This window comes from Heteronotia binoei, chromosome 15 (assembly GCF_032191835.1).
Source record: "Heteronotia binoei isolate CCM8104 ecotype False Entrance Well chromosome 15, APGP_CSIRO_Hbin_v1, whole genome shotgun sequence".
NCBI lineage: Eukaryota > Metazoa > Chordata > Lepidosauria > Squamata > Gekkonidae > Heteronotia > Heteronotia binoei.
In genome coordinates this window covers 819735-836507 of record NC_083237.1, presented here as the reverse complement: position 1 = coordinate 836507, position 16773 = coordinate 819735, and the positions used below count along the sequence as shown (strand labels likewise).

The following is a 16773-nucleotide window of genomic DNA, read 5'->3' as shown; positions in this document are numbered from 1 at the left end:
ACATTTGATACCACTTACTCCACAGGTGAACACCTTAGTGTGAGCTCCATTCTGAGTATGGTCAGTTTTCTGTATGTGATCATTCAAGTAATGGAGGGCTCAGTTTAACTTATACAACTGAAGAAGGCCAAGTGCCCTGGAGACAACGTCTGCTTATATTTAAAACTAGGAGCCCCCCCTCCCCCCTCCCCCCAGTGTCATGCATGGGGGCTTCCGGCATCTGAGGGAGCAGCTCTGCTGCTGCTGGAAGGGATGGCAGGTGCTGCCTGACTCCTCTTTCGAGGAGGCTGTGGCATGAAGGGGTAGTGCTCTGTGTGTGTGTGTGTGTGTGTGTGTGAGAGAGAGAGAGAGAAAAGAAAAAGATCCACACAACAATCAAGGGATATCCAGTAAAACATGCAGCAGGTCAGGGAAGAAGGAAAGGAAGTCAGTCTGTGGAACTCATTGCCACAGGCTCTTAGCAGAACAGGACCTTTACAAAACAAGGTGTATGTGTCGTCGTGGGGTCTAGCTGCATTTACCAGCCATGACAGCCAGAAAGACGATCTCACTGTTCCAAGGCAGTGCGCCTCCAGCCACTGCAGATTAGCCAAGAGGGACAGGTAGAAACATACCCAGGGGCCTCATGCGGAGGCAGACTCCTGCGCCCCCTTGCTCACAATGGTCTCCTCTGACTGGCTCAGAGAGGTCTCCTGCTCTCTAGAGACCTTGTGCATGCAATGCCTTGGCCCATCCCCTAAGGTGAGTCTGCGGAGCTGTTTTACTGGACCTGGCTTCTCTCACAGAACGAATGCATAAAAGGCTTCCTTCTCAAGGTGGGCTGAGCTAAGAGCATGAGAGTTAGTCTAGGGCAGGGAAACCTGACCATGTTCTTTCCCAGAAGTCCTTGAGCTTCCAGAGTTCGGCAAAGGCCAAGCCAGGCTCCTCATTCTGCTGGAGAATGCAGAACAGAGTGACTGTGCTAATAGGTGGGGCTAAAGACAGGAGGAAACCCCCTGACCATGTCTGGATTGGGGGTACATTTTGGTGTAAGTGAAAGCCAGAACAGCAACCCACCAGATTCCTCTGGAAAGCCTACAAGTGGGTGAGGAAGGCAGGTGCGCTGCCTCTGAACATGGAGGATCTATTGGGCCATTATGACTAAGATCCTTTGGCAGACCTCTCTTCTCTTCTTCCTCCTCCTCCTCAGCCATCTAAGACAGCAGACGTGGTCCTGTCTTGTGGCAGTGAATTCCACTCGTTAATTACTCTCCAAGTGCTGCTCTGATCAGCCCTGCAGCTGCCTTCACATCCGTTCTGTTGGGTGCCTGATCTCCCTTTGGGCCACTCTCTTTCTCTCTCCATTGCCTCCCAGAGGGAATGTTGGGAATTATCACTACCCTTCCATGAAGCCCCACCAAACAATGGGCACATCCACAAACCAATTGCCCTTTCATCACACCCCCTCCAGCCTACAAATAGCAGCTCTCCAGCAGCCCTGGCCCCACTCAATGCACAGCAGCCAAGAAGGTCAGAGCGCCTGCTCCGGCTGCAACGCCACTGAGGATGTTCTCCGCAGCTGAGAACGAAACGTCTGGAAGGGAAACTTTCTCCAGTAGAACACGGCACTTGAGCCCGAAAGATTCTACAAACCCTAAGGAATGTTGGGAACTTTGCAGCAGCAAAGCTTCTGGCTATCCTGAAGCGCCTGCCAGGATCCTTGGGCACTGGGCAGACTTAGTCCTGGGATCAGAGGGCATTTCTGGCAGGGCTTTGTCCTCCCCACTAGAGATGTGGCGGGGCAGGCCTCTGAAGCTGAGAAAGCATGCTTCGCGTTGAGCAGTGCCCACAGTGCCCTAAAACTGACACGCAGCTGTCCCTTCCTCAGACTGTGTGCCGCTCCGCTGGTAAAAGATTTCTTATTTAATTTCTATCCTGCCTTTCTCCCCAGTGCTTACATCATTCTCCTCCCTTCCATTTTATCCTAAGATGGGCTAAGAGGGTGTGATTGGCACTAGCCATTCTCCATGGCAGAGTGGGGGATTCAAACCTAGCCTGACACTCTAACCCGCATTCACTGGGGTAGGGGCAGGGAGAGGAACAGAGATGGCTCTGTAGCCTCTTGACTGTTCATAACTGACGGGCTGAACAGCTGAATTCAAGTCCACTGGCACCCGAGAGACGGACCAATACAGGGTAGAAGCTTTCAAGAATCAAAGCTCCCTTTCTCAGACTTTCACAAATCTTCCTGGTCTCTGAAGCGCTCCTGGACTTGAATCAAGCGGACCAACAGGGCTCCCCTCTGAAACTAGCTGGCTGAAGGGCTTCTAGAGAAGGTGGGCCAGAGATGAGGAGGCAGGAAGGGAAGGCCTGCTGCTGGAGGGCATCCCTCATCCCACACCAACCATTCCCTGTCCTCCGGATGGCCTGGGACGGCTCCTTGTCACTTACCCCAGCATGGTCCAGTGGAAGCAGCATTAGATCTGTTCTTGTGGTTTATTTATTCCCAATTGTTCACTGTGAAGTCTTCTCTATCTCTTAATCACGATCCATGATGTGTACAGGGGAGGAGGGACAGGAGGAAGGGGGAAGCCACGGTCTGTGAGCTAGCTGGAAGGAGGGGAACCTCGGAGTTCAGCTGCCCGCTGAATCATGTCCAAAGCCTCCCAGAAGAAGTCTTTCTGGAATGTCATGAGGGGCATGCTGCCCACAGCTTCCTTCATTTTGGCCATGCGCCCCTCTAGCGTCCGGCACTTGTGCAGCTGGCTCAGGTACTCCTCGCATGCCTGCGCAGCCATGGCTTCCGTGTCGCTAGGCAGCAGTCCTGCCTTGCTGGCGGGCAGCTCTCGGTAGGCGGGCACTTCCTCAACGTCATGGCTGGACAGCATGTAGAGGCACTCCCGGGTGGAGCAGATGCGGCGGACACAGGGGGGCACCTGCAGCAGGGACAGCTCAGGTGAGAGCAGCACAGGAGAGGCTCCGTGTGCCAGAAGGAGAAGGGCTTCTGGGAATTCGAGACATTCTCTTCAGCAGCATGCAATCCACTGGGTCCCTTAGGCAACACTGCATGCCTTGCAAAAAGCGGGTGACCCTTTTTCTTGCTCAGTTTGGGGGAGTTTTTGTTCTATGCCAAATTATGTCATCTTTCTCCTATTCAGTGGTGAGTAGAGAAAACATTTTGGAAAAAGGTATAAGGAGGGAGTGAGGGAGGCACTCAGTGAATGCCTCAACCTTTGTTGAGCCACGAGAAAGCTCACTCAGACCTGCTGGGAACTTCTTGGCCTGAAAGAGGAAATACTCTGCTTTTAACTTTAGAAAGTTGCTCTTTGGAAAAACAAACAAACACAAAAGAAAGAAAGCTTGGCTGTGGGGTGGAGGGGGACCAAAGCTCAGATGATGAGGATTGCCCAGGAATGCCTGCCTCCCATGTTGGATGCTTACCTTGGGCAGGAGTCCCTGCACCATGCTCCTGGTGGCCACCCTCCTGCCCTCACCACAGGGGGTGCCCCTCACCTTGAGGTGCAGCCGGACAAAAGAGGCACTGCCTTTTGGCCACCCAGGAAGGCGCCCTCCAGCACCACAGCCACAGCCCATGAGGTCCTTCCCAAGGTCTCCACTGTGGCTCAGCACCAGCGTATGGTTGAGGCCACACCACAAGTCTATGGGGCACTTCAGGTAGTGCACCTGGATGGGAAGAGAACAGAGAAGGTGTCTGAGCAGGGCAGAGAGTCTTCCCCTCCCCTCCAGCTGTATCTGGGAAGTTTCTTGCAACTAGCAGGGTTGAATCAGACTGAATGACTCAAGACAGAATTGTGTTCCAACTCTTTTTCTGTATGATTTCATGTCTTCAGGAATATTCACCTGTGGCTGCACAGCCCACAGAATGGGGCGGACTTGGCCCAAAGCAGGCTGAGCTCAAAATCATTTGGGTTCTCCTAATGCTGTTGCAGGGAGTGAGGCTGATACTGGGCAGACCAGGCTCACCAGTGTTGGCTCCCAGGACCGCTGACCCCTCGGGAGACAGAATGGGGACTGGACGGTCTGCCGCTCCCCCTCTCTGCACATCGTATAGGCCGCCTGCTCCCCCTTCCCTCTGCATCTCAGTTGGGCACTCTGCTCTCCGCCCCTGGCATCTCACCTGTGCAGGCTCCCCACGGTCAATCTTGTCTCCTGTGCCAAGCTGGCCATAGCGGTTATTTCCTTGCATGAACATCCTCCCAAACTCATCCACCAGCCCCAGATGGTTGTAGCCAAGGGCACAAGTAAGCACCTGGAGGTAAGGAGAAGTGAGGCAAAGAAAGGGCTGAGGGCATGACTGGATAAGGCAGAAAGAGTGGAGCATCCTGGGCCATGATTTGAACCAGGGCTAGCAGCCACTCAGCCTCACAGCCTCCTGCTGATGCCAAACCTGGCTCCTCAAGAGCATTTGCCCATGGACTGCAGACTGCAGCTCCTCAGAGTCAAGGGGAGAGCAGTCAGGAATACGAGGGGATGCCAGCCCTTGCAAACCTTCATTACAGACTTTGGACAAGGAGGCCAGATGGCCTGGTTTTGTCATCTGCTCTAGCAGTGTGGACAACCTACACTGTGGTCAGGCAAAGAGAAGGACTATCTAGCTGCCCACTGCTTGTGACAGCCGTGGATGCTGGAGTCCCAAGGAGAGAGGGTGGCCTGCGGCCAGAGGGCAGGAAGGGGATGGGGACAGAGGCCAGCCACCAGCCCCCTAGTTCCTGATACTGAAATCCCAGAGACCCGTCTTGTACCACTTCCTCCACCAGTGCTGTCCAAAGCTTGGGGTGGGGGCACAGACCCACTTTGTGTTACCTTTGCTGGAAGAGAGAGGGCCAAGGGCATCTGCTGATCCAGAGGGTCAAAAGCATGGAGGGTGCCAAAGAGATCACGGTAGACACCAGGCGAGTGGACCTCGAAGTACACGGCACCTTCATCTGAAGAGGGGAGAGAGGATCACGGGCTGAACCATCTCCCCCAGCGCAGAATGTGTGTGTCCCCGAGGCAAAACAAAAGGGGCACCAATTAGTATGGAGGGTCCTCTCTGCTGCAGTCTTGGCTTAAAGCAGAATAGGCCTCTACCATGCTTAGTGTACCAACGTCAAGCTTCCAGACCTCATTTTTTAAACTCCATTCCACAGTGTCTGACCTCCCTCCTCTCTGCCTGAACCTATCATTGCTCTGTGCTTTCCCCACACCACGATTGCTCTCCTGCTTGCATCTCCATCTCTGCATCTTGCCTGAAATAGCCTCTCATTCTGTGTTCATTCGGCCACTTCTCTCCTCCTCCTTCTACAAAGATGTTCCCTCCAGCATCCTCTCCCCAAACCTCTGGCTCCACCTGTGCTTTTCTCCCTCAGTCCCCACTGGCCATTTCTCAGCCCTTGACTGCCTTGTGTGATGGTGGTAACGTTTTTATTCATTTTATTTATATCCTGCTTTTCTTCTCCCTGGGGACCCAAAGTAGTTTACATCCCTCTCCTCCCGTTTCATCCTCACCGCTGCCCTGTGGGGTAGGTGAGGCTGCCAGTGTGGGGCTGGTCTGTGGTCACCCAGTTGGCTTTCCTGGCAGAGGGAGGAGGATCCAGTCCTGGGTCTCCCAGATCCTAGTCCGACATTTTAATCACTGCCTCACCGGCTGGCTGTGGTCAATGCAGCTCTTAAGTGCCAGGCAGCATCTGCAGTTTAATAGCTGGGAATCAGCAGTGGCGGCAGCAGTGCTGGTCAAGATGCAAGACGGAGAGGAGGTCTGGGCAGAGTCTGGGTCTGCCTTTGGCCTGGGACTGATCTTGCCAGCAGAGCAGAGAGTTACCTGTGAGGAAGAGAGCACTGCTCTGGTTTGAATGCATGTGGCGGATAGAGATGTGGGGGAGGCACTTGGAGACTTTGCGCAGAGCCAGCTGCACGGTGTAGGAGCGAGGCTGATCCAGTTGTGTCTCATTCACCACCAGACTGTAGATCTTCCCTTCCTCTGCAGAGAAACAATCCACCCCACAAGGTGGAGAATGTGAGGCTGCATCCGCATGCACCAAACAAGCAGGCATGGGCTTCTTTCTGGGAGGAGAGAGATTTGCCTCTGTAAGGACTGCGTGAGCACAGCATGCAAAGGCTCCTTTGTAGTTTTCCTTGCAAATCATTTCAGAGCTATCTTGTGTAGAAAGACTCTCTATAGTAGACAGAAGAAATGATGGTACATGTCCCATTTGGTAACATTACGAGATTAAGAGGTCTGGGAGCAATAGGCATGGTCTGCTTGGAAGAGAAGTTCTTTCAGGAATGAGAACAGTCAGTGGAGGTGTAAAAAGGCATTTGTTAAATCTAAAGACATGGTTGCTCTCTGTCCCAAACCTTTGCTGACCCTGTGCCCATGAGGTGCAGTAATTCACTGTCTCTCTCTTTCCTCTTACATTTAAAAAAGATGGCTGTGATTACTAACATCCAGCACGGGTTTCTCAAGAACAAGCCATGTCAGGCTAACCTTATCTCATTTTGAGAAAGTTACTACCTTGCTGGATCAGGGGACTACTGTAGACATACTGCATCTGGATTTCATTAAGGCTTTTGATAAGGTTCCACATAATATTCTTGTTGAAAAATTGGTAAAATGTGGTTTGGATCCTATTACCGTTAGCTGGATCTGCAACTGGTTGACAGATTGCACCCAAAGAGTGCTGGTGAATGGTTCCTCATCCTCTGGGAGAGGAGTGACAAGTGAAGTGTCACAAGGATCTGTCCTGGGACCTGTTTAATTTAATAATAAATTAATATATATTTAATTTAATATATTTATACATTATTTGGATTAAGGAATAGAGGGAATGCTTATTAAATTTTCAGATGACACTAAATTGCAACGGATAGCAAATACAGTAGAAGACAGAGTCAGGATATAGGATGACCTTGACAGGCTGGAAAACTGGGCTAAAGCAAGAAAAAGACCTAGGACTCGTTAGTTGACCATACATTGAACAATAGGTGGGAGTGTGATGTGGTAGCTAAAAAGGCCAATGCAATTTCAACAGAAGTCTAGCGTCCAGATCACGTGATGTGATGGTATCGCTGTACTCTGCTCTGGTTAGACCTCACCTGAAGTATTGTGTTCAGTTTGGGGCACCACATTTTAAGAAGTATATAGACAAGCTGGAACAGTCCAGAGGAGGGGAGCGAAGATTGTGAGGGGTTTGGAGACCAAGTCTTATGACGAAAGACTGAGGGAGCTGGGTATGTTTAGCCTGGAGAGGAGACTGAGTAGTGATATGATCACCATCTTCAAGTACTTGAAGGGCTGTCATACAGAGGATGGTGCAGAGTTGCTTTCTATGGTCTCTGAAGGTGAGACCAGAACCAACTGGTTGAAATTAAATCAAAAGAGGTTTTGGCTCAACATTAGGAAGAACTTCTTGACAGAGCATTTCCTCAGTGGTTCCTTGGGAGGTGGTGGGCTCTCCTTTGGAGGTTTTTAAACAGAGGCTAGATGGACATCTGACAGGAATGCTGCTGCTGTGAATTTAGGGGGAGGGATTTGTGAATTTTCTGGGTCGTGCAGGGGATTGGACTAGATGACCCTGGAGGTCCCTTCCAACTCTGATTCTATAATAATTCACCTGTCAGAAGTAAGAGGGACCTCTCAGTCTCCTGCCCCACCAACACAATCTGCTTGAACTTCATAGAGAAATGGAAAGTCATCTTGAACACTCGCTGCCCGCTGGATTGCAGGTAGACCTCCACGCAGTCACAGAGGCGGCTACTGGCAGCCGTTCCAGCCTCACCGCGCCCCATCGTTGTGGCTATGGGCTGCTCTCGGGTTGCCAGTACATACAGATATTTGCGGTACACAGTGTCACTCCTGGGGTCCGTGGCAAACTGCAGACAGAAAAAGAAGAAAGGATACCAAGGAACTCAAAATATTGCTGCAGGGAATTGTATTTAGTGTTTCTCTAAAGGGGGAAACAAATGGGCCAGAAAGGTAATCTTCTGCACTGGAATATCTCTTTCCTTTTGGGCATCAAAAGGTTGCCAACTGCTGTGGCAAAGATGACTGGTCAACTGGTACACTCTTTATTGCAGCATGAGTCTCTGTAGGCCTAGGCAAGCCCGCAGCGCAATATACAGGGAACAGAACTAACCCTCTATACTTGCCAATACCTGAATATTAAAAGGGGTTATGATTTCAGTACCTCACCCTAAACTAGCTCTCCCAAGCCCCTGCCCAGATTACAGTCTCCACCTCTAACTCTCCCCCTGGAGTCAAGCCAATCAAGGCTCCAATTTTATTTAAGAGCAAATGTAGCATAATGGCTGTGAGTTTTTCTCTCTCTCTAGGGAATCTGCCTTATATTGAGTCAGAGTGTTGATCCACCTGGCTCACAGAGCCCAGGGTAGAGGGAGGTGCCTGGGACCGAACTTAGGGCTGCCTGCCTTCCAAATATGGACCTTCCAATTAGTTCAAGAATGGACTTAGGCCTATTAATTTCTCAGGCTCCATCCTCCATCATTCTTATGGGTAGAGATGAAGAAGGATCATTGAGTACATCCATGGGTTCTTCTTTCCCCCCTATCTACGTATGGTGTTTCCTCATTCAGGTCATGTTCCTGTATCTGTTTTGAATCAAGACACAAGAGTATGGTTCACACAGTGTAGCTGAAGACTGTTTCTTCTCTGTCCTGCTTATACATGTGGGATGCAGGACACTGCCTTATCCTGAATCAGCCTCTTGGTCCAACAAATCAGTGCTGTCTACTCAGACAGGCAATGACTCTCCAGGGTCTAAGGTGCTCTTATACAACTCCACTTCCTGATCTCTTTAACTGGAGATGCTGGGGATTGAACCTGGGACCTTCTGCATGCCAAGCAGATAATCTGCCACTGAGGCAGGGCCCCTCCCCACTCTTTCACTGCTGATGGGCTTTCAGATTCGTTGGCCATTTCTTCTATTTTAAGGGACTCCCATTTCTCCATTTTCTGTCATGGAAGAGGGGAAGGTTTCCCACCCCTCCCTCCCGGCAGGAACTTCATTTGGAGAATATCTGTGTGTGGGGCTGCTGACAGTGGCTCAGAGAAAAAAGAGGGCAGCCCCAGTCCCAGCTCCTGTTGTTTCTCTTTCACTGGAAGAGGGTGCTGCTGCTCAGGAAACACGGTGAGGCCTGCAGCAGAAGTTACTGGAAAGGCAGTGGGTAACGGAAGCAGGAGCCTTCAAGATTCACCCCTGAAGTACCTTCCTCCACCCTCCTTGACCAAGATTCACAGAAAAGGTTTCCCTGAGGCATCAGGAACACCAATCAGCACTAGCTGCAGGAGGCCACCTGCCTCCTCAAGAGGGCATCTGTGCCCCTGGAGAGCTCCTCTCTCTGGCAGGCCACCTCCACCATCTGACCACCTGGCTGACTGAACAGGGCAGGTCCCCAGGAAGGGGTCTGAACTTCTCTGAGGTCCCTCCACTGTAGAGTAGCCCTTCTCTAATTGGTAGCTAGGTATCTCAGAGACAAGAAAGCAGCAGCAGCAAGATGTTCTTTCTCTAGAACCTGCTAACAAGAGAGACTTTCCCCTCCACCCCTTGCATGTTCTGGGCCATGCCTCTGTGCTCCCTGTGAATGCAACACTGGAATGAAACACTGTTTGCCCCCCTTTCAGCATCTCTTGTAAGGCAAGTGTCCCCCCCCCCCCCAGGCACGTACATCTTTGGCACTGCGGCACAGCACAACATAGCGGCAGGCACGGCGCCACTGGACGTTGCCCATGGTGGAGGAGACCAGGGCGTTCTTGAGGAAGAAGAGGGTGCCATTGTAGTCGAGGATGAAGACGTGGTCCTTGGTGGGCAGGAACTTCCGGTAGCCGTGCGAGAGCAGCGGGGCGACTGTCTTGCTGACGAAGTGCCGGCGGCCACTGAACATCTGGAAGTACAAGCCCTTGGTGTCTGTGGGACAGAAAGACCCCAGGGCAGGGGAATTGGGTCTCTCTGGAGGATCTGGCTCAGCATCACCTTTCCCATCCCTGCATGGTGTGGGGAAGGGGCGGGGTGCAAGACTCACTTGGTGTTTCTGCTCAGCCTTCTTTTCTCCAACCTGCTGCCATTCCTCCCCCTTGCACAAGGGCTCCTCCCCCACGCTGTGCCCAGGACTCTCTCCCCTGTGCAAACGCCACCCTTCCTTGGGCAAGGCTTCCCCACTTCTCCGGGCACCCCATTCCACACCAAGCTATACTGACAGTTGAGGATGGCCGAGCGCTTCCAGGGCCGGCTGCCGCCCAAGGAGTTCTCATCCCGCAGCCGAGGGGACAGGCGACGGCAAATCTTCTGCCAGACACCCTCGCTGTCGCACACCTCATAGAAGTACCGGCAGGTCTGGCCCAGAGCGACCATGTCCTTCACTGGCAAGAAGGAGATGATGTAGTACAACTGGGCGGGAGAGAGAGAGAGAGAGAAAAGAGGCTCAGTCACTGTGCAGGCAGGGCAGTTAGATTTGAATCCAGTATCGCTTCTGAGGCCAAGAAGAGTTTCAGGGGACATGTGGCCAGGAGTCCAAACTCCCTTGGTCTGACAGGAGTAGGAATGGAGACCTTGGGATCCTTTTCTCCCAGTCAGAAGGTGGGAGGAGGGGTGAATCTTGAAAGCCCCACCTGGAAGCTCTTGTGGGCCTCCCAGGTGCTCCGGGATTCAAATCTAACCCTTCTGTTGCTGACCATCGTGGCTGCCCTCTGGAACTGGGCAGGAAGGGCCACCCTGCAGCTCCCCAACCCCTCTCTCACATACCAGCTCCGGAGGGAAAATCTGGATAGAGGCGGAGGAGTTTCCTCTGTCCTTCCTTTCTTCCGGTGTCTCAGTGGATGAGCTGCGTTGCTTCTTCTTGGGCTGCTGAGGCGGGGGAAAGGAAATGAGGGGAAAGAGTGAGCAAGCCTGGACAATATTACTTCCAGTGCTTCAACTGGAAAAAAGAAAATAGAGGTGCTGGACCCCAGGTTTCGGTCAGGACTCACTTCTTCTGAGTTTCTAGGACTGACACTTTTAGTCTCCTGGGAAGGCTCTCCTACCTTTAGCAGCTGCATGGCAGGCAGTGTTTCAGGGGCTGCAGGCTGAAATGTGGAATTTCTGGCTTCTGCACATCCATTAAAACACCCAGAAGCCTTGCCAGGAAAGCCTCTAATGTGACCCAGAGGCTCCCTCTGCCAGCTGCCTAGGAGAGGCTCCAGCTCTGGAATTCTCAGTGCCCACTGGGGGGCAGCGGAAGCCTCCTAGTTAAAACTGACTGGAAAAGGGATTCACACTAATTTAGTTTTGTTGGGCAAATGGAATATGAGGGATTTTATCAATACTCAAAGTCTAAGAGACGATGCACAAAATCTTTTATTATCCATTTTTACTTCATTTGCTTGCTTCCCAATAGGTACCCAAAGTGGTTTCTATAATTCTTCTCTCTTCTTTCCCCCCCTCACAACATCCCTGTGAGGTAGGTTAGGCAGAGTGTGTTTCACTGGCCCAGGATTACCCTGCGGCCTTCCATGGCAGTGGGGGGTCAAGTCTGCATATTCCAAATCCTACCTTTTAAAAACAATATAATGGAATACTGTTTGTAATGCGATGCAATATATAGGAATAGATTTTTTTTTTCCTGATTTAACACCTATAAAGAACAATATAGTGGTATAGTATTTAGAGCAATGTATACTGATTGTAATATAATGCAGTGAACTTGAAATATACTGCACTCCACTCCAACAAAAAGGGGGAAAAAATGCTGCTTGTTACCTTCCCGCTTGAGGGGAGGCAAACAGGGTTGTAAAGGAATCTAAGTTAACATACCCACAATTAGAAAAGATTCTCTTACATACTTATCTCCTATTTTAATATATTTATTGCTTCAACCATTGTTCCCCCATAACTGAATTAATACAGCTGTTGACCCCATACACCTGGCTTGTTGTTCCTGTTTTCTCAAAATGTCATCACCGTGTTATATGCTAATCTGCTTTCAGCCCTGCCTATAAGCCTGAATGGTTTTCTTTCATCTCGTTTTATCTAAAGAAGTTTGCTTGCATACGAAAGCTCGTACCTTGAATAAAATTTTGCTGGTCTTAAAGGTTCCGCTGGACCCGAACTTTATTCTACTACTACAGGATGCCAATTCTTGATGCATTTTCCTAGATGTGCACCAGGGGGCACAAATTCCCTTCTCTAAAGCCACATCTCCACTGGCCAGAAAGCTTTTATCTTTCTTGATGTTTGTGGGCACTGAATGCTAGGAAAGGATTCTATTCTGTTACAGATCATTCACAGGGTAATTAAAAACATGGCAATGTAAACAAGAAATTGTCTTTTCTCAGTAATTTTGTTCCTTTGATCTATATTTGGAATGTCCTGAGACGCATTCCTACTGTGAACCAACAAATACAGCTCTGACGCACTTCTCCAATATTTTACATGGCACATCGAGTGCCACTACATCATGCGCACAGCACGGCTGAGTCAAGACCTGCTAGGTAAAAAGTCGACTGGTGTGGATTTTGCCAATTATTTAAAAGAATGCAAGTCTTGGTCCTAAACTGGATTAGTTTTAAATCAGGCTGTCCGGGTGCAAGCAAACGGAGGAAGAAGCCCAGTGGGGCCTGTGCACTGAGCCCTGCAGCAGAATGTGTCCTCTCCCCCCACTCCCCACACATGCCCTGCCTGCTCTTGACAACCTTCCTTTGCAAATGTAGCATGCTCACTCCAAATGGTTCCTCAGTGCTAGAGATGCGGGAGAAACATTGGAGCTTTCGCCTCCTGAGTTTTCGAGCAATGCGCCTGTCGCTCATGTCTGCCCACCCAGCTGGAGCCTGTGCGGTGGGGGTGAGTTCTCAGACCCACCCTTGTTGCTGGGCCCAGCATGGCCAAGGCTTTCCAATGCCTCTGTCCACATGGTCAGTCGCCCTAGGGGACATGGCACTATGTGATAATAGCAGGCCTGCTGGCTTCACAGAGCCCAGGGTTCCCCCGGTAACTGGGGCACTGTGACATCAGTGCTCCTCCAGGGCTTTCTTTGTTACCCGCGTGCCAAGGACCCTCGTGGTCCTGGGGCACAAAGGCAGCCATGATTGCTGCACACTACGGAGGTTCTCTTGGTGAGTAGAAAGGCAAGCCAGGGACTTGAGATCTCCTCTGCTTGCTTGGGGGTTATACCTCTCTTGGAAAACCAGGTCTGCAGCTGGGGAGTGCTGCCTGACTGTATCATTCTTCTCTCTGCAGCTGGGGGGAGCTGTATGTATCCAGATCTTCATCGTGGTCTCTGTGCAGTCCCACACATGGGTCTTGCCTCGGAGGTATGGATCCGTTGCCTGCGGCAAGACCCATGTGTGGGACTGCACAGATGACCACTTGAAGATCATCAGTTACAGGTAAGCAACCTGTTTTTATGGGGAAACAAGGGTTGAAGCAATACATATGGGGAACCAGGTGGTGGTGGTGGTTGTGGTTCAGGGGGTTTTCACCCAGCTTTGGCTGGTGCCCCAGTTGTGCCATTCCTAACTCAGCCTGCTCTAGCCACAGTGATCCACGCCCTAGTTACAGCTAGAGTGGACTACTGCAATATATTTTGCTTGGGGCTACCGGCAAACAGTGTTTGGAAGCAGCAGCCCCTGCAGAACACTATGGCTTGACTGCTGGTTGGGGCCAGCTATTGGGAGCATGTGACCCCAACATCACAGCCATTACACCGGCTTCCGGTCTGCTCCCAAGATGTTGCTTTTCTCCTTTAAAGCCCTATCTGGCTTGGGATCAGCGTGCTGAAGGAGGGTTTTCTCCCCTTCACCCCTGCCCAGGAATTTAGATTTAGGGAGAGGCCTTCCTGACTGGCCCCCTCAATCCAGGCTCATCCCGCGGGCACAGGAGAGAGGGGCAGGCCTTTTTGGTGGTGGCCCCGGAATGCTGGAACAACCTTCCCAGGGAGGTGTCCCTGGCCTTTTGGGAGCGGGTGGAAAACGGGTTTTGTTTAGGACCACCTTCGATTAAGGTCCCAGCAGCCTGAAACTGTGGTGTTAATGTTGCTGTTTTTATGTCTTGTATCTATATTTGTAAGAAAGAATGTTTTAAGTGCTTGGGCAGCCCCAGGGCCTGGCTGGGCTCTGCCCCCTGGAGGAATCTGTGGTTCTCCCCCTCCTGGCTGGGGAATCTGTGGAGATTCGGGTGGGAGGCCAGGGAAGGGAACACAGCGGGGCCACCCCGCAGAAGCCATTGCTGGAGGGGGGGTTGGGCTACCGCCCTGGTTCCGCTCAGGCTCCAAACGCTATTGGCAAAGCGGTCTGTCAGTCAAGGGCAAGCGGCCCTCTCTCCTGTTACTGATTGGCCGGGCTCCATATCTTTCAAAGTTGTAGACCCGCCTCCCCCCTGAGGTAACTTTGACCCCGATTGGTCAACTCTCCTGAGGAGACTGTTCTGTGGATTTGCCGGCGAGCTGTCACTCTTCCCTTTCCGGGCCGGCTGTTGCCCCAAGAGGGAACAAGGGCATCTCCTCCCTCTGCCAGTCTTTCAATCGTTGCCGCCGAAAGCGCTGGGAGTCGTCCCTTCTTGTCTGATTGGTAAAACCGCTGTCATTCACAAACTGGGACACGCCCACTCCCGCAGGCTGTGATAATCGGCCCTTAATGATTGGGAAATAGTCACACACATCCCGCCCACATCGAATTTCATTTGCCGAAAAGAGAAGACGCGCGTCGGTGCCAGGCACCGAAGGAAAAGGGGGCCGGGCGAACAGCCTTCTTGCCGGTGATTGGTTTAAATGGCAGTCAGTGCGCTTCAAGAACGACTCATTGGCTAGAAGCCCACTAACGTCCCATGTCTCTAGCCTCCGGCAGTAGATTGGAGCGAAAAGAGGAAGATCTGAATCTCATGCTTCCATTGGATTGGCTACCTGGTATTAACGGCCTCGCCTGCCTTCCCGCGATTGGTAACGACCCTCGCGGCCGGCTCCTGATAGGCTACGACGTCGCCTCACGCCCCGCCCCCTTTGGCTGGGGTCTCGCTGTGTCCGCCTCAGAGCGTTCATTCGGCCAGGCGCTGCCGCAACGGGAAGAGCGGAACCTGCGGCATGGCGGCGGGCGAGGGCGGGGCCGAGCCGCTGCCCCCGCCCTCCCCCTTCCTGCCGGGCCCCGAGCGCGCCCTGGAAGAAGCGGCGGCCTCAGGGAAGCTGAGCCTGGCGGGCCGGCACCTGAGGCACTTCCCCGAGGGAGCGGCCCGGCGCTGGGACCTCAGCGACACCACGCAGGCGGGTGAGAGGCGTGGTCGGAAGCCTGGCCCCTCCCCGACACCCCTTGGCCCCGCCCCCAGTCCCCTCGCCCGGTCTTCTCTTGGCTCCGCCCCCTGGGGAGGGTTTTGACCCCGCAGGCCTTTGATGTCTGGACTCGCCTCCAGGCCCCGCCCACCTCGTGCTCGGCTTCTTTGAGCCCTGCCAGGTGGGCCACGTTGCAAGGGACTGGCGCGAGGCGGCGGCAGGAGGGGCCTGAGTGCGAGTTCTCCACGGCTGCCTCTTCCGAGGCTCTTGCTGTGAAGACCCCTGAGTGGCAGGGTGGGTTGGGCTATCTCCTTGGCAATGGACAGGCCTCCCGGAAGACCTGGCACCCCACGCAGGAGGAGGGACTGCTAAGTTTCCTTTGAGGGAATCCGCACTGACTGGAGGAGCGAGCAGCTGTCTGCAGAGAGGTGGTCTCCTGCAGAGCCAGAGGAGAATGCAAAGATCTCTCTGCGTTTTCCCAGCTTCACTTCTGGAGGAAGAGGGGGCTCTTGATGATGCAGACCTTTCAAATGCCAGGAAGGCTTAAAGCAGGAGGCGTCCTCGTCTGCCACGAGGGGGGGGATCCACTTTGGGTTTCTGCAGTGTAGGCTTGATTGGCAGGAAGACTTGCGTGGGGGAGGAAAGCGGCTGGGGAATAAGGCAGGATTCCCTCTGTGGCCTGTTCTGTGAAAGGAGAGGTCTGCTAAGCTTCTGCTGGGGGTAGCTGACTTGTAGGGAACGGGGGGGGGGCAGGTGGGGCCCTGTTTTGTTCTCTTCCCTCATCTGCTGGTTGTGGCGGCATTGGGCCCTGCATGTGTCAGCTTCCCAAAGAGCAGATGTGCCCACGCACGCAGATTGGCAGCCTAAATATCCGGGATGCTGAGGTGCCTAAAGTGAATGACGGCTAGAGCAGATTGTAGGAAAACCGATGGGGGGCAGAGAAGGGGCTGAAGATCAGGGTTGCAGCCAGTGCCTGCTGCCTGGCCATTGACGGCTACACTCCTTCACCAGGACCTCTGTCAAGGCTGCCTGCTCCCTTTTCCTGGGGGCGAGCTTTTGATTGAAGAAGCGGATGGATAAACTGGTCACTCCAGAGGGTTGCAATGATGTCGCTTTTTAGGTGGCCTCTGTGAAAGCCAGGTGGAAGAGATGCGGGTTATTTGGGGGATTTCTGCGCTGACTCTTCAGGCCTCTTGAGGTGGGAATGGAGGCAGGGAGATCTTGGTCGCTGTTCACCTTGCTGTTGGATTTCCCTGCTGGGATGCCTGGGAGACAGGCAGGAGTGCAGATGTTTTTGTCAGACGGAGCTTTTGGAAGCTGTCTACCTGTTGCACGGTGCAGCAGGCCCTCTTTGTGGCCTGGCTCTGGGCTGGGAGTCTGCATTGCCATGGCGGCTCCCCTCTGCCTCTCTCTGCCAGGGAGGAGCTTCACAAATCATTGTGATCAGAAGGCTGAAGCAGGAACAAGTGGGTGGCATCTTAAAGGTGGGCTGCAGCTTCCATTGTCAGGTTCATAACGTGAAACTTGTGGTCTGGAAGCCACAAAAGC

The 16773-nt window shown here is 52.6% G+C and overlaps 2 protein-coding genes across 3 annotated transcripts in view; one reads left to right on the top strand and one right to left on the bottom strand.

Moving 5' to 3' along the window:
- Positions 1–2456: 2456 nt before the first annotated feature.
- Positions 2457–13020, bottom strand: FBXO24 (F-box protein 24). Of its 2 annotated transcripts, none has more exons than XM_060255666.1 (10): positions 12689–13020; positions 10737–10838; positions 10193–10382; positions 9664–9902; positions 7593–7851; positions 5801–5959; positions 4804–4925; positions 4118–4249; positions 3493–3663; positions 2457–2915 (listed from the first exon to the last, which is right to left on the bottom strand). In XM_060255666.1, exons 1-10 carry the CDS (start codon positions 12773–12775, stop codon positions 2586–2588), a joined length of 1791 nt encoding a protein of 596 aa, XP_060111649.1. In that variant the 5' UTR covers positions 12776–13020; the 3' UTR covers positions 2457–2585. The 2 variants fall into 2 exon arrangements, with proteins under 2 accessions (XP_060111649.1, XP_060111650.1); XM_060255667.1 differs by having other exon boundaries at positions 12828–13020.
- Positions 13021–14976: 1956 nt separating this feature from the next.
- LRCH4 (leucine rich repeats and calponin homology domain containing 4) overlaps positions 14977–16773 on the top strand; it is a 59273-nt gene continuing 57476 nt past the window's right edge. The window contains exon 1 of the mRNA XM_060256311.1: positions 14977–15223. Coding sequence (XP_060112294.1) covers positions 15043–15223 — 181 coding nt within the window. The 5' untranslated portion in view covers positions 14977–15042. The remainder of the gene's footprint in view (positions 15224–16773) is intronic.

What these genes read in the sequence shown, in the direction of transcription:
- FBXO24 (XM_060255666.1), bottom strand. Translation starts at nt 12,775, where the DNA reads ATGAGCGACAGGCGCATTGCTCGAAAACTCAGGAGGCGAAAGCTCCAA. An exon ending in GCACTGAGGAACCATTTGGA is followed by an intron (nt 10,839 to 12,688) that starts GTGAGCATGCTA and finishes CCCCCGCCTCAG; the next exon opens with CAGCCCAAGAAGAAGCAACG. An exon ending in GTCCCTCTTACTTCTGACAG is followed by an intron (nt 5,960 to 7,592) that starts GTGAATTATTAT and finishes GTTTCTCTGCAG; the next exon opens with AGGAAGGGAAGATCTACAGT.